The sequence below is a fragment of the Mytilus galloprovincialis genome, chromosome 10, assembly GCF_965363235.1.
Source record: "Mytilus galloprovincialis chromosome 10, xbMytGall1.hap1.1, whole genome shotgun sequence".
Taxonomy (NCBI): domain Eukaryota; kingdom Metazoa; phylum Mollusca; class Bivalvia; order Mytilida; family Mytilidae; genus Mytilus; species Mytilus galloprovincialis.
Genome location: NC_134847.1, coordinates 86,835,728 through 86,863,511, shown reverse-complemented (window position 1 = coordinate 86,863,511; position 27,784 = coordinate 86,835,728). Strand labels below are relative to the sequence as shown.

At 33.0% G+C, this 27,784-nt stretch overlaps 1 protein-coding gene across 1 annotated transcript in view; it reads left to right on the top strand.

Annotated features, from left to right (window-relative positions):
• The window catches only part of LOC143048689 (intermembrane lipid transfer protein VPS13A-like), a 153,952-nt gene extending 148,418 nt beyond the window's left edge, over positions 1-5,534 (top strand). The window contains exons 87-89 of the mRNA XM_076222496.1: positions 1,532-1,680; positions 2,165-2,294; positions 2,616-5,534. Of these exons, the coding sequence (XP_076078611.1) occupies positions 1,532-1,680; positions 2,165-2,294; positions 2,616-2,735 (399 nt within the window). The 3' untranslated portion in view covers positions 2,736-5,534. The remainder of the gene's footprint in view (positions 1-1,531; positions 1,681-2,164; positions 2,295-2,615) is intronic.
• Positions 5,535-27,784: the final 22,250 nt, after the last annotated feature.

Here is a 27,784-nt window from a genome sequence, read left to right as displayed (position 1 = left end):
CAAGGTCATATTATAAATTTTGATTTTGGCTTATTTTCACTTCTTTTCAAATACTGTATGACATTTTGACAAATAATTTTTCATAAATTATTAGTTGCGACATGTCCTTACTTGTATATTTTGGTTGAAAGGCTGCGCATACAATAAAAGGGAGTTTTTGTCCATCTTACATTTAAAATTACGCGTCAAGTGGTAGTACTCATTAACCAAACATATTAAAGACCTAGGATATTTTGATTCAAGGTCCATGGTTTGTGACCTTGAAATTGAGGTCAAGGTCATAGGTTAATAGGACGTCATAAAGCCATAGGAACTAACATTTTAAACTGATTTTTCATATTTCAATATAAAAATAGATCTTTTCTAGTGGAAAGACTTCAATTGTTCTCTGAACAATTTGTTTTTAATTTACTTCATATTTTGTGGGAGAAGGGGGTTCAGACTATGTGGTATCAGGTCTGTTTGTGCCCAATACACTTTCGCACCTCGCACGTTCACACCCAAGGTCCGTTCCCACTCTACTCATTCGCGCCCAATTTTAATTCAAATTCAAGTTGAATAATTGGAAAATCATGATTGTTGTTTTAAATTGCTTTGGTGTAAATACTGAATGTATTTATAGCTTGGTATGAGTAAAACATTGAAGATTTTAAAGGAAAAACACAAAAGATAATTGTTTTTAAGCCCTTTGATCTGAAACAACGAAACAATAAAATATAGGAACCAAAATATAGCAATCCACTATTATAACCAAAACATGATAAAATTTATTCAACACACAGAAAAAAAAATAGTCAGAATCTCACTTCATTATGAAAGAGGTCAATGAAACAAAGTATAGCAATACACTAACCAAAACATGATTAAGAGTTATTCCACGCTAAATAAAACGTTGACAAAATACCACTTTATTTAGAAAGGATTATTATTATCTTTAACAATACGCTATCCAAAACATGATTAAGATTTATTCAACACAAAAAAAAATGCTGTCTCACTTTATTTTGAGACAATGACAACAATTATACTTATAAGAAAACACTTGCTTACAGAGTTATTAAACACAAAACCAATTAAGATTAGTTGCGAACATGTAGGGTGTGAAAGTGAAAGGGGGCGAACATGAGTTGGCGCAAACGTGAATGGGCGCGAACGGACCCGGATTCAGCCTATGTACCAGTGAGAAATATAGAAGCCTTTCTACAGTATTTATTTGTACAATTCAGGTAGTCTTGACCTATTCATTTGTCTTAAAAAAAAACAGCCAGTTGGCACCTTCACCTCACACACACACATATACGAATATCAATTATATGCTTACGAGACATGTTGCATTGTTAAACTAATTACGGTATGTGAAAATCAAGACTTGCATAAAAACTATCCCAATATTAGAGACAGTGGCGTCATTTTTCTTCAGAGCTTTCAGCTCTTTGATTTGTTACAGGGTTTAAAATATGTCAATCCACACATTGACCTCAAACCAAAAAATTCTATGCTAAATATAAATAATTGTCATCTATGATTTCAGGGTTTGCAGCCATTTTCCCAGTATATGGCCAGAGGCTGTCATCTACTTAACACATTGAAAGGAGGAATGTACTTCAAGACAGATGTATTTATAGATTTTGCTCCACTTAGTTATAACGATAGAGCAGATTTGGTTGTTATAACCAACAGGTCAGTGTTTATACTCTGATGTTCTTTACAACACTACATGCACAACTAATAGTAAATAAACCCATCATAGATAACAGGACTAAATTTTTTATTTACACCAGACGCACGTTTCGTCTACAAAAGACTCATCAGTGAAGCTCCAATCCAAAAAAGGTTAAAAAGGCCAAATAAAGTATGAAGTTGAAGAGCATTGAGGACCGAAATTCAGTAAATTTGATCTTGTATTGAATATGCTAGAGATGTGTGTTAAAACTTTAAAGAAACAATCAATCAGAGAAGTTTTTTTTCTAATAGTTACAAAAAGAGATTGAATATCAACTAATAAATCTAGAGTATGCAATCCTTTATTTTGAAAAAAAATAATAGCTTTCTTTATAGTAAGCAGGATACTTTTTGTCAGTTTAAAGTTCTCACTGTTTTCCATTATCATCAGTATATAAATGAGAGATAGGGTAATAAATAGTTGTTATTTCTATTTGAACAGACATATTCTGTACCTAGATAGGAATAGATTTTCCAGTGGATACGATGTGGAATGGGAGATAGAGTTAAAGAGTATAATCGGAGTACCTGCCTTACTGGACGAAGACAAGAAAATAGTGATAACATTAAAGGTAAAGTAATTATTACATATGTAGATAAATATAAGATGATGTGGTATGATTGCCAATGAGACAACTCTCCACCAGTTATTTCTTTCTTTTGAATGCCAGTATCCCCCAGCTCAAAAGTCAATATATAGCCTTATAAATAGGGAAAAAAGCAATTTATTTATTCTTCATTGTATCACTTTTTGGAGCATGTTTTTTCTTTTAAAAGTCAACATTGGAATATGGAGTGTCTACATGGACAGAAGTATAAACAAAAGTGAAAATAAGAATGTTCAAGCTTTGAATTACTTTCCATTTATTTGACCTGGTAATTATCTGTTTCAGGACAATACAGGAACTGTTTTCTCTGGGAACCATGTTGACATTTCTAGTCAAGATTCTGGAATAATGAAATGGTTACACGAGAGGATAGAAAACGTTCTCAAACAACAAATATACAGATAAATGATAACCTATTCTACTGGGATATGTACTTTATCAACTTACATATATATGTACAAGGTGAAAATTGTGTGTATGATGTTTTACCATAGCTAATTACATTTTAAAATTGGTTGTAAGGCAATATAATTTAGGTGTAAATTTTTAAAAGATATTTGTTGTGAAATTTTAAGCGAAGGGAATCAGAAAATTATAACTATTTGTATAAAAAATCTGTATTGTGAAAAATATATATTTTTTGCTTCAAATGTATCATGCAAAAATTTATAAGATATGGTTTACACGTGTCATGGTTGTTAGAGTATACATTGTTGTTTTATAGAGGGGATGTCAAAAATATTTTATCATCTGCTGAACAAATAAATGTTATGATGTTCAAGATTGGAAAAATGAATGACATATTGTTAAGAATTGTGTTACTAGTGATATCTTGTTTGTTAGTTTTTATAAATGTTAGAAATATAATGTTTATGGTTTAAAATACACATTAACATGTCAAAAATCTTTTGAAAAGAAATGACATTTTCAATGTTGCATATATAATTGTTATAGACATTTAAAATAGATGTTTTGATGTGGACTTATTGAGTATAGTATATTGAAGAAATAAATTAGGTTTAAAAACAATCATTTTCTGATTTTTTGACAAAACTCTGAAATTATGATAACATTTTCTTGTTTTCAGTTTCAAATTGATCATATAAAGTTTGTTTGATTGAATACCTAATGATAGATGAATATGGTGTGTATGCCATGGCATGTATGCACTATATAAAATAGAAACAAAGGGATATGGTATATTAATGAGTACAGATCTGATGAAACTGTTGAAGTGACAAGTATTAAGCCACTGTGTTTATATGCTATGTGTTGTTGTTGTCATGTATATAGAACAATATTTACTTTATAATGGCTTCCGTGTGGCGGTCAGAAATCATGTGCAATATTATTGTTATTTTTATCATTACATTTTGTTAACATTTATGGAAATATTTGTTGTTAATTATAGGTAAGCTCTTTAATAAAAAAAAATGTGTTTTCTTCATCCATCCATACATAAGAAGAAATAATTTGTCTACGGATAGTTTACTCTCTTATTGTTTCTCTTTTTATTTAGCTTTCTAATGACGGGTCTATAATTGTTACAGTTCTGTGGAAAGTTATATTGCCTGATTTTCTTCATTCAAGGGAGATAATTTACATCTATTATACTTTTACTTCATCCATACATAAGAAGAAATATTTGTCAATGTAGAATGTAATCTCTTTCATAGTAACTCTCTTTTTTAGCTTTCTAAAAACTGGTCTATATTTGTTACTTTAGAAGTTATAATGTTTGATTTTCTTCAATCAAGGGGGATAACTTTCATCCATTTTACTTTTACTTCATCCATACATTTGTCTATGTATAGTGTACTCTCTCGTTGCACTCTTTTATTTAGCTTTATAATGACGGGTCTATAATTGTTACAGTTCTGTAGAATATAATGTATCATTTTCTTCATTCAAGGGGGATAATTTTCATCTTAATATTAACATCTAAGTGCTGTTTAAATAGAAGAGAATTTTGTTAGGATCCCTCTTTGGTCAACCCCAAACAATGCAACTCAGTTGAATTTATAGTAATTTCCTGAGTTAACCTTTACTCATGTTCAAATAAAATTTCTTCAACATATTAAAGCAAGAAATGCTTTAAAACAATTTTGGCAAAAAAAAGAAGAATACATATTTATAAAAAATTCAAAATATGTTATTGATATCATTTAATAGTAAATTATGTTTATAGAAATCTGGGTTTATTAAAATTGATCATTACTTGTTGCCATGGATACATTAAAGCCATTTATGTTGTAAAGAAGTGCCATGTATTTAATTCATATTTATCCAATTTTACAGCCAAAGTGCTAGCAATGTGCTTTCTTACATAGTCAGTATAAGTATATACATATATAAAGCCAGTAATATTATACACATATATATCCAAGACCAGTACTTTTAACATTCCATGTGTTAAACTGTTTATATTCCATATGTTGTCAAGGACGTTTTAATAGCTGATAACTTCTGCATGTATTATATAATATACTAGGTAGCTAATAAGAGGTAAAAAGATGAAATTCATAAAAGATTAAGATACTCAAAATTGTAATGAAACATCAATTTAAAAGTAGATTTTAAGGTTTTCATCTTTCTTCATACATTCATTTGTCATACCTGTAGGTTTAAGTTGAAATCTAGTTTTTTTGGTTTTTTTTTATGTTTCTTAATATTGGAAGTGCTAACAAACACATAGTCACATTGACTACAATGTTCCCTATAATAAAATGACATATTTGTAACCCTAGTCAAGCTACGAAGGGACTACAATGTTCCCTATAATAGAATGACATATGTGTAACCCTAGTCAAGCTATGAAGGTGCAACTCACCTGTTTTGATTTTCTAAAGTTAAGTTTGCTGAGTACTCATTTTTCATTTTACTCATTATTTATATCACTTTTTATTTTTTATATACATCAGTTATTTTTATTTCATTCTTTTATTTAATACTTTTATATTCTAATGATGATTAATAATTATTGTTATGTTATAGCTGTATATATATTTAATATTCTAGTCTGTTACCATACTATGTTTATTATTTTTCTTTAACTTTGTTTCTTTGTTTTGTAATTCTTTATGAGCAAACATTAGAGGACCTTTGTATGCTCACATCTTTGGTCTTTGGTCTTTGGTGGATTACTGTAAGATTGGTATTCATACGACTACACTGTTTTTATTAAACTGTGAAGGGATTTCAGTTAACTATCTTCAGAATTTAATTTATTTTTATGCCCCACCTACAAAAGTAGGGGGGGCATTATGTTTTCTGGTCTGTGCCTCCGTTCGTTCGTTCGTTTGTTCGTCCGTTCGTTCGTCCCGCTTCAGGTTAAAGTTTTTGGTCGAGGTAGTTTTTATACGCCCGTCAAAATTTTGACGGGACGTATTATGGTATACAAATGTCCGGTGTCCGTCCGTCCGTCTGTCCGTCTGTCCGTCCGTCCGTCCGTCCGTCTGTCCGTCTGTCCGGCGTAAACATGTCGCACCGTAACTTGAGAACGACTTATCCAAATTTCATGAAACTTAATATAGTTGTTTCTTATGATGGTCAAATGATCTGTATACTTTTTGGTGAAAATAAGATTTAAACTTTTTGAGTTACGGCACTTTGTAACTAAAACAGGGGTGGGTTTTTTTATACGCCCGTCAAAATTTTGACGGGACGTATTATGGTATACAAATGTCCGGTGTCCGTCCGTCCGTCTGTCCGTCTGTCCGTCCGTCCGTCCGTCCGTCTGTCCGTCTGTCCGGCGTAAACATGTCGCACCGTAACTTGAGAACGACTTATCCAAATTTCATGAAACTTAATAAAGTTGTTTCTTATGATGGTCAAATGATCTGTATACTTTTTGGTGAAAATAAGATTTAAACTTTTTGAGTTACGGCACTTTGTAACTAAAACAGGGGTGTGTTTTTTTTCACATGTCGCACCGTATCTCAAAAACGTTTCTTGATTATCGCTTAAAACTTTACACACTTCTTAGTTATATTAATCTTAATATCTGTATACTTTTTGGTGATGATTCAAAATTTCATTTTTGAGTTTTTGAGTATTTTATAAAAAAGGGGGAGGGTTTTTTTACATGTCGCGCCGTATCTCAAAAACGATTTTTGATTATTGCTTAAAACTTTACACACTTCTTTGTTATATTAATCTAAAGATCTGTATACTTTTTGGTGATGATTCAAATTTTCATTTTTGAGTTATTGAGTATTTTGTAAAAAAGGGGGAGGGTTTTTTTACATGTCGTGCTGTATCTCAAAAACGATTTATGATTATTGCTTAAAACTTTACACACTTCTTTGTTATATTAATCTAAAGATCTGTATACTTTTTGGTGATGACTCAAAATTTTATTTTTGAGTTATTAAGTATTTTGTAAATAAGGGGAGGGTTTTTTTTTACATGTCGTGCCGTATCTCAAAAACAATTTATGATTATTGCTTGAAACTGTACACACTTCTTTGTTATACTTATTTAAAGATCTGTATACTTTTTGGTTTCATTCAAAATTTTATTTTAGTGATATTTGTAAAAAAAATAACAGGGGGGGGGGGGTGTCACATGTCCCGCCGTGTCTCAAAAACAATAAATGGTTATTGCATAAAACTTCCACACAAGACGTCGGGCGTATCATGCGCTCATGGCGCAGCTGTTTATTTCACATGTCGCACCGTATCTCAAAAACGTTTCTTGATTATTGCTTAAAACTTTACACACTTCTTAGTTATATTAATCTTAATATCTGTATACTTTTTGGTGATGATTCAAAATTTCATTTTTGAGTTTTTGAGTATTTTGTAAAAAAGGGGGAGGTTTTTTTTACATGTCGCGCCGTATCTCAAAAATGATTTATGATTATTGCTTAAAACTTTACACACTTCTTTGTTATATTAATCTAAAGATCTGTATACTTTGTGGTGATGATTCAAAATTTTATTTTTGAGTTATTGAGTATTTTGTAAAAAAGGGGGAGGGTTTTTTACATGTCGTGCCGTATCTCAAAAACGATTTATGATTATTGCTTAAAACTTTACACACTTCTTTGTTATATTAATCTTAAGATCTGTATACTTTTTGGTGATGACCCAAAATTTTATTTTTGAGTTATTGAGTATTTTGTAAAAAAGGGGAGGGTTTTTTTTACATGTCGCGCCATATCTCAAAAACAGTTTATGATTATTGCTTGAAACTGTACACACTTCTTTGTTATACTAATTTAAAGATCTGTATACTTTTTGGTTTGATTCAAAATTTTATTTTAGTGATATTTGTAAAAAAAAACAGGGTGGGGGGGGGGGTTTCACATGTCCCGCCATATCTCAAAAACAATAAATGGTTATTGCTTAAAACTTCCTCAGAAACTATTTATGATTATTGCATAAAACTTCCACACAAGACGTCGGGCGTATCATGCGCTCATGGCGCAGCTGTTTATTGATGAAGTTGAAGTCCAATCAATTTGAAACTTAGTACACATGTTCCCTATGATATGATCTTTCTAATTTTAATGTCAAATTAAAGTATTGACCCCAATTTCACGGTCCACTGAACAAAGAAAAAGATAGTGTGAAGCTCAGGTTAAAGTTTTTGGTCAAGGTAGTTTTTGATGAAGTTAAGTCAAATCAACTTGAAACTTACATTAGTACACATGTTAACTATGATATGATCTTTCTAATTTTAATGCCAAATTAAAGTATTGACCCCAATTTCACGGTCCAGTGAACATGTAAAATGATAGTGCGAGTGGGGCATCCGTGTACTATGGACACATTCTTGTTTTATTTTTATATTATTTCTATCTATGAGGTGAAAGGTCATATTTTGCTACTTCTTGTCCAGTTATTTGTTATTTATGATTTCTTTGAATTACTGCATGTAAAATTCTCAGATTAATTTTTTCTTATATCTTTGTTTAATGATTTATTTTTTTATTTTTTTACTCATTATAGACATTAGCCTATAGACCTTTTACTACTTTTAAGCAGTTGAAGTTACTTGACCCCTTCCTTTCTCATTGACCCATTGGTATATAGGAGCAGGGTCAACTAGATGTTAGCAAACACATTTATTATATTACTTTGACACATAATTTGAATAAGGATTTTTTATGTTAGTCATTCAATTGGAAAATTTCTCTTCATCATTAATGACTTTATTAGACTATAAAATAATCGTCATAAAATAAAGTGCATAAAAGTCCTTCAGGTAAAAGGATAACTTTTACGATTATGAATGAATCGTACAATGACCTATAATTGCTTACATGCACATGCTTTCAAATCTGATGAATATTATAACAAGTTGTCTCATTGGCAATCCTACTAGTATCTCTTAATTTTATATAATTTCTTCTCCACTAATCTTAATATTTTTTGAATGATATTTTAATTATTCTATTTTACCATTCAATGCATTCAGTTTATTTTCTCCCACAGGATAATAAAAGTAATTAATATTTATAAATTTACTCCACAATTATTTTATTATATATTTATAGCTTCACTGTTCCTAATAAATACGTTGTCAGAATACCAGTAAACAAAAGACTTTTTATTTCAGTTCATTGCACTCACACTGTGAACTATGGTGATATTTATACATAATTTAACTTTAAATTGTCAAACATCAAAACACGTTATATATTTCTCAAACCGATTCATTATTCATAGACTTCCTTTTCTTTGTAAAATATACGATTCCCTATTGTATTTAATTATAATTGTGAGTTTGCTCCATGATGCAGAGTAACAAGTCATGTGATTCTTGTTAAAACCAGCTGATATGGTAATTGTTCACAATGTTGTCATTGTCATATAAATTATTACTTTGTCTTTATTTTGTTGACAATCTGCTGGGCCAGTGCTGGATATTGTGTTACTGTAACAATAAAACAGAGATGAAATGAAACAGAGTAATTACTTTAACCACAGATGTTTTAGTATTATACTAAAATATAGTGAATAGGTTATGCTTTAATATTTTATTTGTCTAGTTGCAAGATTTCACCAGCCTTTCATAGCTATATATATATAGGTAAAAAATAGACAAAAGATCAGTTGGAATATTCCTGGAATTAAGCTTTTGGTGAATAGAAGCAAATACATTTTATTTACCTTTTTAAATTTTTAAAACTATATCAAATTTCCAATAGATTGTGGTATTGCCATCAACACATTAAGTATAAATGTGCTATAAATAATGTATATTGGTTCATATATTGAGGTATTTAAATATAATTAGTATATTCTCTATTTAGATATACCAGACTCAAATCATTGATAATTGTAAAGTTTCCTCCATTTGAAACAAAATCATTGTTTTCCATGTAGTCACACTTTGCAGGAAATACATTCTAACTGCCATGAAAAAAAGAAATTCTAAAGTCAAAGCCATCTGGTGTTTGGTAACCATGGATATAAGATTTATAAGTTCTGACACAGTCAGTTACAACAAATCAGTGTGGATGATAGAGAAAAAAATCTAGGTCACGGCCTCCCAAGAAAAGCTAATACCACAAGTTAATCATATTTAATAATCTAATTCTTTTTATGTTTAAGATATTCGGAAAGAAAAACCATGACAACTTTAAATTTTGTATATTAAATCTTTTATATTCAGTATTTGTTAGCGCTGTTATCTTAAATTTCCATATTTGTTGTATTCTAGCCATATTACAGCTATGACTATTTATTAATGTATGTTATTTGTAACAAACATAATGTGATAATAATTGTTAGTACACACGTTTATAATAGTCTGTGGTCTTTGTTGTATAAATAAAATCTTATAAAACATCAGAGGTCTATAATTATTTCAGACAGTAAGACTACAGTGATGATTCTTTGATTAGGTAAACAGTGTAACCTGCCTATTCCAACACCTGAATATTTGAACATCCTGCTTTAACCGTCACATTTTCATGGTTCCAAAATATGCCTATCTGCAGAAAAAACCTGAGTATTCTGACACCCTGCTTAATCCGAAATTTTGTTCTTGTCCCCCAGTGTGTTTAATAACACTGGTTACACTGTACTAGTATATTTCCAGACGATGCAAGACCTTCATGGGTAGTCAAGGTTGTAAAAAAAACACCCTCAACATTTATAGGTATATATGATGATTGGAGATTGTCTATTAGGACGAATCTGATATGTTTTATACTTAAAATAAGAATATGCAAAGTACACTGTTCTGCAAAAGTATATTATCCCTCATTTGTAATTGAGAATGGAGGAAATATGTGTCTTAGAGGTTATTACTCATAACTGCCAAGCTGCTTACCATGTATGAAGTCATTAGGTTCATTTGTTTCTGAAAAATGTTTGATATACAAAATTGGTTCAGAGAGAAGATTGCATAATAAAAAAGTTAAAAAAGATTAGTATGAAATTACAAGATATTTCTTTTCTTAGACATTCTTTTTCAAACTAGCAAAAAATGTTCCTAGTATATAATTTGTTGAAGACTCGAACAGTATGTTTCTCTTTATGATAATTTTGTTGTTGGTTTGCTGTATCATTGATGTATACATCTACCTTCGTCAACAGTACATTTAACTGCCACAAATTTCCTCATCTATACAATATAACACACATTAAGCATTATGTAGAGTTGGTACATTTTTTAGATCTACATTCTGCTCTTAAGGTGGCTCGTGGGTACAAAAATTTCAGCAAAAAATTAAACCTTTGTTTTTTCATTTCAAATTTTATTTATTACACTGTTAGTTATTACTTTATGATATGGTACAAAAATCAACCCCAAAAAACAATTCAGTTTGGCCCCAGACGACTTTTAAAATGTTTATATCATTGAAAACGCTCCAAATTATCTCCCTTTGGTGCAAAAATGCCATTTTTTTGCATTAAATTTGAAATATCTTTTAACTCATCAGTGACCTATATTTTTTATTATTGTTTTCAAATAAGCTGTACATAAACTAAATAGTTGTAATATTTAAGCGATTTCTGTAATTAAGTTATTTTTTTATTTCGATATTCCCTCTATTTCTCTAACCTGAATAATTCAGTCGTTATATTCCGCTGATCTACGAAGGCTACATTCGTGTGGGAGAAAATCGGACACGGAAAGGGCTTGAATTATTCGAGTTACTATTTCTCCTATTAGCTCAACCAGAGACATATGATATTATATGTCTCTGGCTCAACAGAAAAAAAGGACATTAACAAAAATGTATGCTTCTTCTGGAGGCAGATTGTGAGCTAAAATGAACGGTGACCTCATTTTTTTATTTCAGTTTTCTTTTAAGTATATAATAAAGTTCATTTACAAAAAAATATATAGCGAAATCCTATATTAGAAAAAAAAAATGATGTGTACCCAGGAGCCCCCTTAAAGGTAAATTAACTGCAAACTGCCATCTTGGGTTGTACAATACCAGTACACAATCAGTCTAGTTCTTTGACTCAATCTGCAAATTTTGAGACAAATTTGCAATTTTTGTGCACAAATGTTTATTTTTGGTGGAAGAAGACTTCAAGTCTTCTGAAGGCCAATGGTGCCGACTTTAAAATCTTTGAATTCTCCGTATGCCGAATTCGTTTCTGTGTATTACAATTTCATCACAACTTCTGATTCCTGACACCGATTTTTACACATGATTAAGCATCTGAATCATTTAATTTGTAAATTAGGATTGAAAAACAATCACTATCGTAAATATGTACCCTTTTATTTATGTAAATTATTAGATTTCATCTCATCTACATGAACGTTATTTGTTTACTTGTAACCGGATGTTTTTACTGTGGATATTTGAAGTACTCATGCGTGAATTTGGTAGGAGGAACATTAAACTGGTCCGCCGTTCTATCTATAGCTTCGCACCGAAGTCAGTGTAGCGATAAGCAGTTGATAAGTGAACACAACAGGGGTCCAGTTTAGAGGAACATACCAGTAACAGTAACAGTATCGGGACAAATCGCCCTGTTTACATGTTCGCCCTTGAAGTTACGAATTTGCAGACAAGAAGATTTTGTATTCAATATAAGATAGAAAGGATCTATTTCTCATTAATTTGTTGTCTTTATATTCATTGTTTTCCTTTGTCATGTGAATTAGATGCCTTTCTTCTTCAAATGGTTTAAATCTATTTATAAAATTATTCAAGACTCAGTTGACAAGAGCCGAGTTCGTTGCTGTTGGGAGAATTTTGATTAAACTATAAATGCTCATAAAAGAAGAAATATAATCTAAACTATAATTTATTGCAATATACATTTAAATCCCTTTTGAAAAGAGAAATCTGACTTTTGTCAGAAATATTTGTTTCACATGTGCAAAGGTAATCACGTGTGGCGGCCATATTGGTTTGTTTACACATATGTGAAGAAGCCTCTAGAACCATGACCTAAACATAAATAGTCTTCCGAAAACGTAAACTTTATGCAATACTATTTTATCAATCATGATGATTTTCATAAATTTAAATTTGATAATTTAAAGAAATAAAATTATAACAATTACGATTTTAGATTAGAGATTCTACACAGACATGCTTTGATCTATTTATGGGCGTATGACATTTGCGCCGATTTTGAAAATATTCATTCTTTCATTTGCGCCGATTTCATTTTTTCATTTGCGCCGATTTTATATTTGCTCCTAATTAGATTTACAGGTAAGTTAATACTTGTACATGTACTATGTACTGTACTATACTATTGGTAAAGTCTGGTTATAAATGCTGTTCATTTATGTTAATTTTGATTCATATTGTTCTGAAACTTCATAGTAACATGATAGACATATTGCACACTGAAACGAGTCGAGGAGTCAATTCTAATCATCGAGGGCCATACATATCGGATGATAAGTGTCCTGAAACACATTTTACTAATGTACCATAAAAATCGTGTACAGCCAGAGTCACCACGGATTCTATTGTCAAAACACAGAACGAGCATAACCATGTGGTAGATGTCCGAAAGACAGCGGGTACAGTCAATGTATAGTCTGGAGATGTATCTTGTAGGACTTCTTCCACTACCCGTGGTGAGCAGGGGACACTTATTTAGTATTTTGTAAAAAAGGGGGAGGGGTTTTTTACATGTCGCGCCGTATCTCAAAAAAAAATTATGATTATTGCTTAAAACTTTACACACTTCTTTGTTATATTAATCTAAAGATCTGTATACTTTTTGGTTTTGATTCAAAATTTTATTTTAGTGATATTTAGTTTTTTTGAAGAAAAAAAGAAGGGGGGGGTCATATGTCCCTCCGTATCTCAAAAACAATAAATGGAAGAAAGCAGCTAGTGTTTATGTGGGCTGCTTTTATTGTTATTCAAATTACCTTTTATTCACCTTCTTCCACCTCAGAGCTATCAGCTCTTTGATTATAAAAAAAAAAAACATAAGGGATTAGTTGCATTTTCCAAAATGTAAAAACCAAATAAATGTTAAGAATCAATTTTTCAATTTATCCAATTAAGGGGAGATAACTTTAATAAATAAACTTTTATACTGGACTATATTAAAATTTTACTTTGTTCTAGTATTAAAAAAACAAGTTTGGTGACACTCTTTTTTTCGTTTTCTTATTGCATATTCTCATGTTTATTTCAAAATTCTAACTTCAAGGATTTCTTTTTATTTACAAAATGTGTTTTTTAATGAGTGACAATCTATGCAATTTTGAAATTCGGGTAATTTTGCGGCACGACATGAAGCTTGAAAAATAGTATGTTGACTCATACTTTTTATTTTATTTTTGAAAAATCGTACTAATAAAATCTTCATTTCGGCAAAGTATATAAACATTCTATTTGAGGTAATATAAACCGAGGACCCACCTTAATCAGAAATCATACACACACTATAAAAGCTTTGAAACTGAATGAAATTGAGTATTTTTGACAGCTTAGTTTAGATACAGAGAAATACGCATTTCACCTGAATGATTTATAAGAACGATGATGTCAATTTCCATTCTAATTAAAACCCGATCTCTCATCGCTCCCGTTTTCTGATATGTCGCGTGGGAGATCTAACGAAACCCGCTTTGAGGTCACATGTGAGTGACCTCGTAGGTGTGTCTTTTTCGACCTATGAAATTGAGTCTTCCACGATCTTGAAAGTTTATCGTAAGGTAAAGGGATGTAACTCATTTTATTTACGAAACCCGCTTTGAGGTCACATGTGAGTGACCTCGTAGGTGTGTCTTTTTCGACCTATGAAATTGAGTCTTCCACGATCTTGAAAGTTTATCGTAAGGTAAAGGGATGTAACTCATTTTATTTACGATGAAATCGTCAGTCAAAATAATTCATAAACTTTTTTGATTGGCTTATTAATAGGTCGTCAACTTATTTGCATATCATTATAAATTCATAACTTCTAGTTCACTCACATGTGACCTCAAAGCGGGTTTCGTTAGATCTCCCACGCGACATATCAGAAAACGGGAGCGATGAGAGATCGGTTTTTACGCGACATATCAGAAAACGGGAGCGATGAGATCGGTTTTTACGCGACATATCAGAAAACGGGAGCGATGAGAGATCGGTTTTTACGCGACATATCAGAAAACGGGAGCGATGAGATCGGTTTTTACGCGACATATCAGAAAACGGGAGCGATGAGAGATCGGTTTTTAATTAGATTGGTCAATTTCAACAGATACACTAACCTCAAGTAAATACAGTTTTATTTACATATAAACCTTAATCAGGATAGCGTGCAAAGCTTGGACCCCAAAGAACATCTAAATTATATATTTTGGATTTATCTGATAATTTTAATTAACGGCGAGAATACGGTGAACACGAACTGGACTTCAGTAATATCATCTCAAGCTAATTACGTGTTTAATAACATTATTTAACCAAAATGCTCTTAATGTTGGTACTTAGCACGAAATTAATATTGATATCTCTATCGCAGATAATCTGATTAATACAGGCAGCTTATTTATAAACACCAAATCTATAGCATTTTGACTGGATAATTTCTGAGTGCAAGCAAGGAATTGTATATTTAAATATACAATTCCTTGGTGCGAGTACCTGATACTCGTACTCAGCGGGACATAATCACAAAAGATTGCTGTGTTTTATCCAGGATTTGTATAGTACAAATCCTTGGTTTTATTAAACAGTAGAGAACAAAAGTCTACAAATTAAATAAACACAATATCATATTAATATAATTCTACATCATAAAATAGTTTGTATAATCTGATATTTTATCAGGTCACATGATTATATCTATTGATATCGATTGTATAATAACAACCCGACACGATGCCATTCCAATCCTAATGTTTTGGGAATTTGTATTTGTAGAATAAGACACCTAAATTACTAATTTTGCATTGTGATTCGGAATTCATTTCTATTGTATTACCCAAACGACCAATGATTACCATGGCATGATGATGTAAGAGTGATTCTCCCGGCTATCATTATAACGCCGGATATCTTATAGGCTCCTAACAGATTTACATTCGGAAATGTCTCAGACGATCTTGCATCCATCCCTTTACAACAATCGAATCATATCTGAAAAATTGCGTTATATATAAGGCTTTAAACATAATGAACTCATTTATATACCATTTGTATACTAAGATGATTGAATATAGACATAAAATTCCCCTTCTGGGTACCTCTGTTTCATCGATACCGTATCAACAGACTCGATTTGTCATTTACTGAGTAAAGCACCCACACCTACAATTATGGGATTCCAGAACACAAAATTTACACCTGATATTGCAGGACGAGGATGACGCTGACTGATTATCTTGTTTTTCATCTATACATCCAGATAATTATTTTCTGGTGTGTCTGACAACATTGTAAATCACACACTGTGAAAAAATCATTGTTTTAGAATCACTGTGTGAATGTTGTAGGTTTGTGAAGAATTGTTTTAATACATGTTTGCTAAATTTAGCAGAACATTTGTAAAAATGTCAAACAAACTAAATATAATATTTTTTTTCACATTTTGCTATATAGAATTAAATGTTTAAGTGTAATGTTTTTCCCTTATTAGTTGTAGTGGTATTGCAATCTGATATATTCCTCTGAAACTTTAAGTAAATATTTACTAAAGGTTTTTTTATAATCACCATTCAATTCACGTCTTGTACAAACTGGTCTTGTACAATGGGAGTTTAGAGCTGCTTTCGATAACCTCACTTTTACTTACTTATTTTGCGGAGTTTTGTTTGCTTGTGATAATTGAAATTGCCGGTATTATACATAAATTTACACAAATGCGCTATTTATTCTTACGATCTCAAATTATCATTTTCTAACAAAGAAATGACAACGAGGATTAAACATGACTTTTTATATATATATCAAAAAGCCTATCTAATTATGCACCTTTCTCAACCACAAACCTGTATTGTAGAATCTCAACTACAAACCTTTATTGTAGAATCTCACCTACAAACCTGTATTGTAGAATCTCAGCATTGACAACTCAGTATCAAACTTCTGATGGTATTTGCACAAGTTCTCTGCTTCAAGATTTAATCCGAATGTCACATAAAAACTGACAACCATTTTTTGATTCAGACCTGTTATTTTCTTTGTATTCAAATCACATTTTTTTCAGAGTTTTCTGATCCGTTCCAGACATGAATAAAATCTGAAAAGGGAGACAAGTTTAACACTATTCTTTCGTCTACTTATATTATTAGTACTTATTTTAAAAAAAAAACGTTTTGACAATTTGGATTATATATAAACAATCTCAATTACATGATACTAATACCAATTGCAATTACATGATACGAACTCTCATCGCAATTACATGATACGATCTCTTACGCAATTACTTGATACGAACTCTAATCGTAGTTACATGATGCGAACTCAAATCGCAATTACTTGATACGAACTCTAATCGTAATTACATGATACCAACTCTAATCGCAATGACTTGATACGAACTCTAATAGTAATTACATGATACGAGCTCTAATCGTAATTACTTGATACGAACTCTTATCGTAATTACATGATACGAACTCATATCGCAATTACATGATACGAACTAAGTTCTCTAATCGCAATGCCATGATACGAACTAGGTTCTCTAATTGCAATTACATGATACGAACTCTAATTGCAATTACATGATACGAACTCTTATCGAAATTACATGATACGAATTCTAATCGCAATTACATGATACGAGCTAAATTCTCTAATCGCAATTACATGATACGAACTCAAATCGCAATTTCATGATACGAACCCTGATTCAATAACATGACAGAAACAATACTCTGAATTTCATGATACGAAATATAATCGCAATTACATGATACAAACTATAACCGCAATTACATGACAGGAACAATGATACTTATTAAAATTAACACTTATCTCATAGCATAATTAAATTATAGAACACAAGTATATAAATGTATTGATGAATCTATATTGTTGGTCTGTTATAGATGTATCTACACTATATAAACTGTATGTGCAAAGCAAACATCGATCAACAGAAGAACCCCTTACTCAATCAATGAAATTTCTTTCATCCTTTAAATAAAACAATGTCTTTAAATTAAAATACAAACTTAATTTTATAGAGTGTTTATAACTACGATATCTAAATTTAATGTTCCCGAAGCCAGTGCAATTAAACGATACAAATTCAGTAGCATCTAAAAGAAAACAATTACCATTATAAATTGACTTTGTTAGACACAAGAATTCATTTCCGTTAATATAAGAAGTTTATTGTTTGTCTTGTTTCTTTTCCAGACCTTTGCATATTGATTACGTTCTTCAGAGGAAAATTTTACATTAGACTTTTTTTTTCTTACCAATCTAGCCTCAGGTTCAACCAAAGTTCATTTCATATTTTATATAAAAAGACATTCATTTAAACCTAGTACGTGATTATTCACTATTAATAGAGGTTTACACCGACTATCATTTGAAATATAGATTTTCTGATCTCTGAAGACATTATAAATCTTCTTTAAGTAGTGATCAAGTTAATACACGCGATATCGTTCCTTGTAGACTGGTATTATGACTGTATCCAGAACTGTTCTGTAGCACAAATGAACAAGGAAGTACCAGTGGTAATATGTAATGTGAGAGTGATATCGTTCCTTGTAGACTGGTATTATGACTGTATCCAGAACTGTTCTGTAGCACAAATGAACAAGGAAGTACCAGTGGTAATATGTAATGTGAGAGTGATATCGTTCCTTGTAGACTGGTATTATGACTGTATCCAGAACTGTTCTGTAGCACACATGAACAAGGAAGTACCAGTGGTAATATGTAATGTGAGAGTGATATCGTTCCTTGTAGACTGGTAAATATGACTGTATCCAGAGTTGTACTGTAGCACGAAGGAATAAGGAAGTATCAGGGGTAATTCGTCAATGAGAAAGCTACGAAGCGACAAATAAAGTCAAATTATATTTTATTAACATTTATAGATCGGTGTCTATATACAACAAGACAAGTATTTAATCGTCCCGAGTCTATACCGTTGTGAATAATGTTAACAATATAAGACTAAGAAAATATGGCAAGATGCCAACTCTCAACAAGAGTCTGGGACCAAATCAAAAGACTCAGTATAACTGAAGACATGGAATTCTGCAAAAAACATAAAAAATAGATACGACAATTGTGTTTCTCTACATGTAGTTAAGTTGTGTAATAGTTCCTGGGGGTTTATTTGGAAGAAATCACTAGATGACGGGTTTCTTATGACTTATGATATACACACGCTGACTATAATCGTCATTGTATAAAAAAATGATAGACAAATATTTACATGTCAATTGGGCTCATTTGTTATACACATTGCCAAACATTACATTTTCCCCATTTACTCCCACGTTATTGCATTGTTGCTTTTTATCGTCGTCAATGCGTGGATTTGAATTTCCACCAGCAGAACCTACAGTCTATAATAGGATAAAACAAATGTGGTATGATTGCCATTGAGACAACTCTCCACAAGAGACCAAATGACACAGAAATGAAGAACTGTAGGTCACCGTACAGCCTTCAACAATGAACAAAGCCATACCGCTATGTATACTGTCGTCAGTCAATTAACTATTGTCTATGATTTGATTGTAAAGAACTCTCTCTAGAAACTCTATAAGAAACGATAGCTACTGTGGTATCCTCACGCGATTATCAATTCAATAATATTCCTTTTACTGCGGCATTGTTCTTACTGTCAATGTCCTCCTTGAAACTATAATGGGAGCACAACATGACACGCGAGCCGTCTAATCAAACCAATATCAATCATACAGAAGCTTGATTTCACCTAATAGATTTCATTCTATACTAAACATTTATCTGATTGGTTAGTTGTCCTATTTTTCTGTCTCCAAGAAAACAACTTACAGTCAATTAAAGTGCACTAAAGCAATATTAACCTTGACATCTAACGCTTTTTATGTCGTTTTAGCAAGCCAATAATCATTCCTGACATTTTGTGACAACAAAGGCTTATGACAAACATCGTTTGAACATTTGATTCAATCGTCAACACTTTATGATGGCACATAGGTCCAGGAACCTTCTTATGTTTTATATGTTGCTTTATTTTTTTTGGTTTGAGTAGTTTCTTATTTTGTCATTATGCCTCTTACAATAAATACGTCAAACGTTAAAAGTGAATAAAACTCCATTTTTGTTTTTGTTTTTAACTGTTTTCTGTAGCATGGTATTATGTTGTGTTCTGTTGCATTGTTTTACTTTGTTTTCCACTTTATTGTGTTGTATTCTTATGTTTTCTTATGTTTTGTATTGTCTTGTTTTTTACTTAATTGTTTTTTCATGTTACAAAATGTATATGCTGTTGTTATGATATTGTAATTATTGTATTTATTTATGTTGGCCTGATTTGTGTTGTGTGGCCTGAGTTGTTTACAGAATAATCTTAGAACTGTGCAGTTTAGAAATCATTGGAACTTTCCAGAATGATCCTAATAAAAGATGCATTATATAAACTTCTACATTTTACTAGAAACTTCTGTTGTAACTTTCTAGGATGTTCCATTATAGACTGTTCTAGAATCTTCCATGACAGATAAATATATACAGACACTAAAGTTAAACTCACTCTTGGACTTACTCTTGGACTTACTCTTGGACTTACTCTTGGATTTGGACTTAGACATCGATAGACATTAATATTCATAGCATTTGGATTGACATTGTTATTCTGCAAACAACATCATACTGGATTGTGACCGTAATATTCAGATTGGATTCCGAAAGATATCCGGATACAGATAAAGATAAAAGATTGGACTCATATTTTGACAGTTAAGTTGACAGTAATATTTGTGTAATACTTCTTGTAAACTTTTGTATAATAAATATTGTTAAATTTTATTATTGATTTGTGTCTTTTGTTGGCTACAATTTAAAGGCGATTTCTGGCCGTAACACTGTACTGGTTTTTTTGTTTTTCCTGTTTTCTGTTGTATTGCATTGTTTTGTTTTCTGTTGGATAAGATTGAATTGAATTGTATTGTGTTGTTTTTTTTATCGAATTGTCTTGTCTTGTTATCTATTGTAAGGCATTGTCCTGTTTTCTTCTATATAAGGTTGTGTTGGCATCTGCTGTATTGTTCACTGAATTGCTTTGTCTTACTTTCTGTAGTATTGTACTGTTTTGCATTGTCTAGTTTTCTGTTGTATCGTATTGACTTTTTATATGTTTTATTGTCTTGTTTTCTGTTGTATCTTATTGTCTTGCATTTTACTGTAATGTTCGACTTATTTCATGTTGAATTGTTTTGTCCTATTCATGGGCATTATGTTTTCTGGTCTGTGCCTCCGTTCGTTCGTCCGTACGGTCGTTCGTCCGTTCGTCCGTCTGTGCCGCCTCCGGATTAAAGTTTTTGGTCCAGGTAGTTTTTGATGAAATTGAAGTCCAATCAACTTGAAACTTAGTGCACATATTCCCTATGATATGAACCTTTTAATTTTAATGTCAAATAAGAGTTTTGATCCCAATTTCACGGTCTACTGAATATAGAAAATGATAATGCGAGTAGGACCTCCGTGTACTGTGGACACATTCTTGTTTTTTTGTTTTGTTTTGTCTTGTTTTATGTTGTAATGTTTTGTTTTCTTTCGTCTTTCTTCTGTTGTTTTGTTCGATTTGACTTGTTTTATGTTTGTATTATATTGTCTTGGTTTTTCTTTTTTCTGTCGTATAGTATTGTTTTGTTTTCTGTTCTACTGTATTGTCTTTTTTTCTGTTGTATTGTTTTGTTTTTTGTTGTATTGAGTTGTATTGTTTTGTTTTTTTGTTGTTTTGTATTGTATTGTCATATTTTCTTTGTTTTGTTTTGTGTTGTATCTTATTGACGTGTTTTATGTTGTATTGTATTTCTGGAGTATAGTTCTGTCTATGGGCGTCAAGTTGGTTACCTATTCCCTATTCCCTATTCGTTACCTATTCCCTATTCCCTATTCGTTGCCTATTCGTTACCTATTCCCTATTCCCTATTCGTTACCTATTCGTTACCTATTCCCTATTTCCTATTCGTTACCTTTTCGTTACCTATTCCCTATTCCCTATTCGTTACCTATTCGTTACCTATTTGATTTTTAATATCCTTCCCCCTTTTTAATTATGGCATGGAATAGTTTAATATGGCTGCCGTTACCATGGAAACGGCACAATTGTGAAAAAAATGAGCTTTTGGTTTTTGGTGAACTGTTTGGATATGCTTCAACTCAGAATCATCATATTTTAAAACAATGTAGGTGCCCACTATATACAGGTGTTGGATGATTTTGGCGATCATTGGAACTACTATGTTGCCATGGAAACTACACTAAAATTTTCAAAATTCTAAAAATGCTCAAAACTTCATGAAACTTCACAGTAATGATGAGCAACATTGGAGTTGGAATTTCCAAAATAGGTCTTGTTACCATGGAAACAATGCAAAAAGGTCAAAAATTTCAAAAATAAGAATTTTCCGCAAACTGGATGAAACTTTACAGGAATGGTAACTGGCATAGGAGAGTTGGATTTTGAAGTTAGAATTTTCAAAATGGCCGCCGTAACCATGGAAACAGCAAAAATATCAAAAATTCAAAATGTTCAAACTTAATGAAACTTTGCAAAAATGTTACTAGACATCTGTAGATGCTCTCTTTGACTTTGGAATTGTCAAAATGGCTGCCGCTCACCTGGTAATAGGGGGAAGGGGTGCCTTCCGTTATTGCTAGCAATTACAAATCTAGTTGTTAATAGTCTTACATATGGTAATAGTTCTGAATTGGTTGAGGTAAAATGATCTTTTTATGACCTATTTATATGTGTTTGTGCTCAACCGATCCTTTTACTTCATGTTTTGTTCCTTACTTGTTTTTTTATACGTTCTACCTTTTAACTGCTTTATGTCCGTATGTTTGAAGATGGATCTTGGTTCGACGGGATGAAATCACCGTGTTAGCGCTTGCGTAAAAACGAAGATGTGGTATGATTGCCAATGAGACAACACTCCACATTAGACCAAAATGACACAGAAATTATCAACTATAGTTCACTGTACGGCCTTCAACAATGAGCATAGCCCAAACCGTGTAGTCACCTATAAAAGGCCCAGCCATGACAACCTCATACAATTCAAACAACAAAACTGACGGCCGTATTTCATATACAAAAAAATAAACGGAAATATGTAACACAAAAACAAACGATAACTACTTAATTTCAGGCTCTTGTCTAGGGACAGGCACATACTTACATAATGTGGTAGAGTTAAACATGTAAGCAGGGTGTACATCGTTTCGGAGCATGCTATTACCTTGTTTAATTGGTTCCATCATTCGCTTATAATTCGCTTATAATACGTGTATCTTACGTTGCACCTTTTAAAACAAGATTTTCAATTGTTTTGTTGTCTCTGGTGGAAGATTTGGGCTCTTAGAGGTGATATAACTCTATAAGTGCATTTGTATCCGTTCCAGCGGTCGGATAATACCCTGTTAAATATTCGTTACTAATTCGCTTTTAAAAAGTTTGTTGTACGTTGCACCTTTTAGAAAAGGATTTCCAATTGTGTTCATATCTCTGGTGGTAATAATGTGTTCTTATAGATGAAATACCCCTATAAGCGCATATGTACTCGTTCCAGCGATCGGTTAATACCCTGTTACCTATTCGTTACCTATACGTTACCTATCAACTTATAGTACGTTTGTTGTACGTTGCACCTTTTAGAAAAGGATTTTCAATTAAATTCATATCTCTGGTGGTAACAATGTGTTCTTAGAGATGAAATGACCCTATTAGAGCGCATGAACCTGTTCCAGCGCTCGCTTAATACCCTGTTACCTATTCGTTACCTATTCACTTATAATACGTTTGTTGTATGTTGCACATTTTAGAAAAGGATTTTTAATTGTCTCCATGTCTTTTGTGGTAACAATGTGTTCTTAGAGATGAAATTACCCTATTAGCGCGCATGTACCCGTTCCAGCGCTCGGTTAATACCCTGTTACCTATTCGTTACCTATTCGTTACCTATTCGCTTATAATACATTTTTTATACGTTGCACCTGTTAGAAAAGGATTTTCAATTATGTCCAGGTCTCAGACGGTAACAATGTGTTCTTAGAGATGAAATGACCCCATTAGAGCGCATGTACCCGTTCCAGCGCTCGGTAATTAACCTTACCTATTCGTTACCTATTCGCTTTTAATGCGCGGGGTATACGGTGCACCTTGAAATAAATCGTTTTTTAATTGTGTTCAGGTCTCTGGTGGTAACAATGTGTTCTTAGAGATGAAATTACCCTATTAGCGCGCATGTACCCGTTCCAGCGCTCGGTTAATACCCTGTTACCTATTCGTTACCTATTCGTTACCTATTCGCTTATAATACATTTTTTTATACGTTGCACCTGTTAGAAAAGGATTTTCAATTATGTCCAGGTCTCAGACGGTAACAATGTGTTCTTAGAGATGAAATGACCCCATTAGAGCGCATGTACCCGTTCCAGCGCTCGGTAAATAACCTGTTACCTATTCGTTACCTATTCGCTTTTAATGCGCGGGGTATACGGTGCACCTTGAAATAAATCGTTTTTTAATTGTGTTCAGGTCTCTGGTGGTAAGAATGTGTTCTTAGGGATGAAATTACCCTATTAGCGCGCAGGTACCCGTTCCAGCGCTCGGTTAATACCCTGTTACCTATTCGTTACCTATTCGCTTATAATACATTTTTGTATACGTTTCACCTGTTAGAAAAGGATTTTCAATTATGTCCAGGTCTCAGACGGTAACAATGTGTTCTTACAGATGAAATGACCCCATTAGAGCGCATGTACCCGTTCCATCGCTCGGTAAATAACCTGTTACCTATTCGTTACCTATTCGCTTTTAATGCGCGGGGTATACGCTGCAACTTGAAATAAATCGTGTTTTAATTGTGTTCATGTCTGGTGGTAACAATGTGTTCTTAGAGATGAATGACCCCATTAGAGCGCATGTACCCGTTCCAGCGCTCGGTAAATAACCTGTTACCTATTCGTTACTTATTCGCTTTTAATGCGCGGGGTATACGGTGCACCTTGAAATAAATCGTTTTTTAATTGTGTTCAGGTCTCTGGTGGTAAGAATGTGTTCTTAGAGATGACATTACCCTATTAGCGCGCATGTACCCGTTCCAGCGCTCGGTTAATACCCTGTTACCTATTCGTTACCTATTCGCTTATAATACATTTTTTTATACGTTGCACCTGTTAGAAAAGGATTTTCAATAATGTCCAGGTCTCAGACGGTAACAATGTGTTCTTAGAGATGAAATGACCCCAGTAGAGCGCATGTACCCGTTCCAGCGCTCGGTAATTAACCTGTTACCTATTCGTTACCTATTCGCTTTTAATGCGCGGGGTATACGGTGCACCTTGAAATAAATCGTTTTTTAATTGTGTTCAGGTCGTTGGTGGTAAGAATGTGTTCTTAGAGATGAAATTACCCTATTAGCGCGCATGTACCCATTCCAGCGCTCGGTTAATACCCTGTTACCTATTCGTTACCTATTCGTTACCTATTCGCTTATAATACATTTTTTATACGTTGCACCTGTTAGAAAAGGATTTTCAATTATGTCCAGGTCTCAGACGGTAACAATGTGTTCTTAGAGATGAAATGACCCCATTAGAGCGTATGTACCCGTTCCAGCGCTCGGTAAATAACCTGTTACCTAATCGTTACCTATTCGCTTTTAATGCGCGGGGTATACGGTGCACCTTGAAATAAATCGTTTTTTAATTGTGTTCAGGTCTCTGGTGGTAACAATGTGTTCTTAGAGATGAAATTACCCTATTAGCGCGCATGTACCCGTTCCAGCGCTCGGTTAATACCCTGTTACCTATTCGTTACCTATTCGCTTATAATACATTTTTTTATACGTTGCACCTGTTAGAAAAGGATTTTCAATTATGTCCAGGTCTCAGACGGTAACAATGTGTTCTTAGAGATGAAATGACCCCATTAGAGCGCATGTACCCGTTCCAGCGCTCGGTAAATAACCTGTTACCTATTCGTTACCTATTCGCTTTTAATGCGCGGGGTATACGGTGCACCTTGAAATAAATCGTTTTTTAATTGTGTTCAGGTCTCTGGTGGTAAGAATGTAATCTTAGGGATGAAATTACCCTATTAGCGCGCATTTACCCGTTCCAGCGCTCGGTTAATACCCTGTTACCTATTCGTTACCTATTCGCTTATAATACATTTTTGTATACGTTTCACCTGTTAGAAAAGGATTTTCAATTATGTCCAGGTCTCAGACGGTAACAATGTGTTCTTAGAGATGAAATGACCCCATTAGAGCGCATGTACCCGTTCCATCGCTCGGTAAATAACCTGTTACCTATTCGTTACCTATTCGCTTTTAATGCGCGGGGTATACGCTGCAACTTGAAATAAATCGTGTTTTAATTGTGTTCATGTCTGGTGGTAACAATGTGTTCTTAGAGATGAATGACCCCATTAGAGCGCATGTACCCGTTCCAGCGCTCGGTAAATAACCTGTTACCTATTCGTTACTTATTCGCTTTTAATGCGCGGGGTATACGGTGCACCTTGAAATAAATCGTTTTTTAATTGTGTTCAGGTCTCTGGTGGTAAGAATGTGTTCTTAGAGATGACATTACCCTATTAGCGCGCATGTACCCGTTCCAGCGCTCGGTTAATACCCTGTTACCTATTCGTTACCTATTCGCTTATAATACATTTTTTTATACGTTGCACCTGTTAGAAAAGGATTTTCAATAATGTCCAGGTCTCAGACGGTAACAATGTGTTCTTAGAGATGAAATGACCCCAGTAGAGCGCATGTACCCGTTCCAGCGCTCGGTAATTAACCTGTTACCTATTCGTTACCTATTCGCTTTTAATGCGCGGGGTATACTGTGCACCTTGAAATAAATCGTTTTTTAATTGTGTTCAGGTCTCTGGTGGTAACAATGTGTTCTTAGAGATGAAATTACCCTATTAGCGCGCATGTACCCGTTCCAGCGCTCGGTTAATACCCTGTTACCTATTCGTTACCTATTCGTTACCTATTCGCTTATAAAACATTTTTTTATACGTTGCACCTGTTAGAAAAGGATTTTCAATTATGTCCAGGTCTCAGACGGTAACAATGTGTTCTTAGAGATGAAATGACCCCATTAGAGCGCATGTACCCGTTCCAGCGCTCGGTAAATAACCTGTTACCTATTCGTTACCTATTCGCTTTTAATGCGCGGGGTATACGGTGCACCTTGAAATAAATCGTTTTTTAATTGTGTTCAGGTCTCTGGTGGTAAAAATGTGTTCTTAGAGATGAAATGACCCTATTAGCGCGCATTTACCCGTTCCAGCGCTCGGTTAATACCCTGTTACCTATTCGTTACCTATTCGCTTATAATACATTTTTTTTATACGTTTCACCTGTTAGAAAAGGATTTTCAATTATGTCCAGGTCTCAGACGGTAACAATGTGTTCTTAGAGATGAAATGACCCCATTAGAGCGCATGTACCCGTTCCATCGCTCGGTAAATAACCTGTTACCTATTCGTTACCTATTCGCTTTTAATGCGACGGGTATACGCTGCAACTTGAAATAAATCGTGTTTTAATTGTGTTCATGTCTGGTGGTAACAATGTGTTCTTAGAGATGAAATGACCCCATTAGAGCGCATGTACCCGTTCCAGTTCTCGGTAAATAACCTGTTACCTATTCGTTACTTATTCGCTTTTAATGCGCGGGGTATACGGTGCACCTTGAAATAAATCGTTTTTTAATTGTGTTCATGTCTCTGGTGGTAATAATGTGTTCTTAGAGATGAAATTATTCTATTAGCGTGCATGTACCCGTTTCAGCGCTCGGTTAATACCCTGTTACCTATTCGTTACCTATTCGTTACCTATTCACTTATAATACGTTTGTT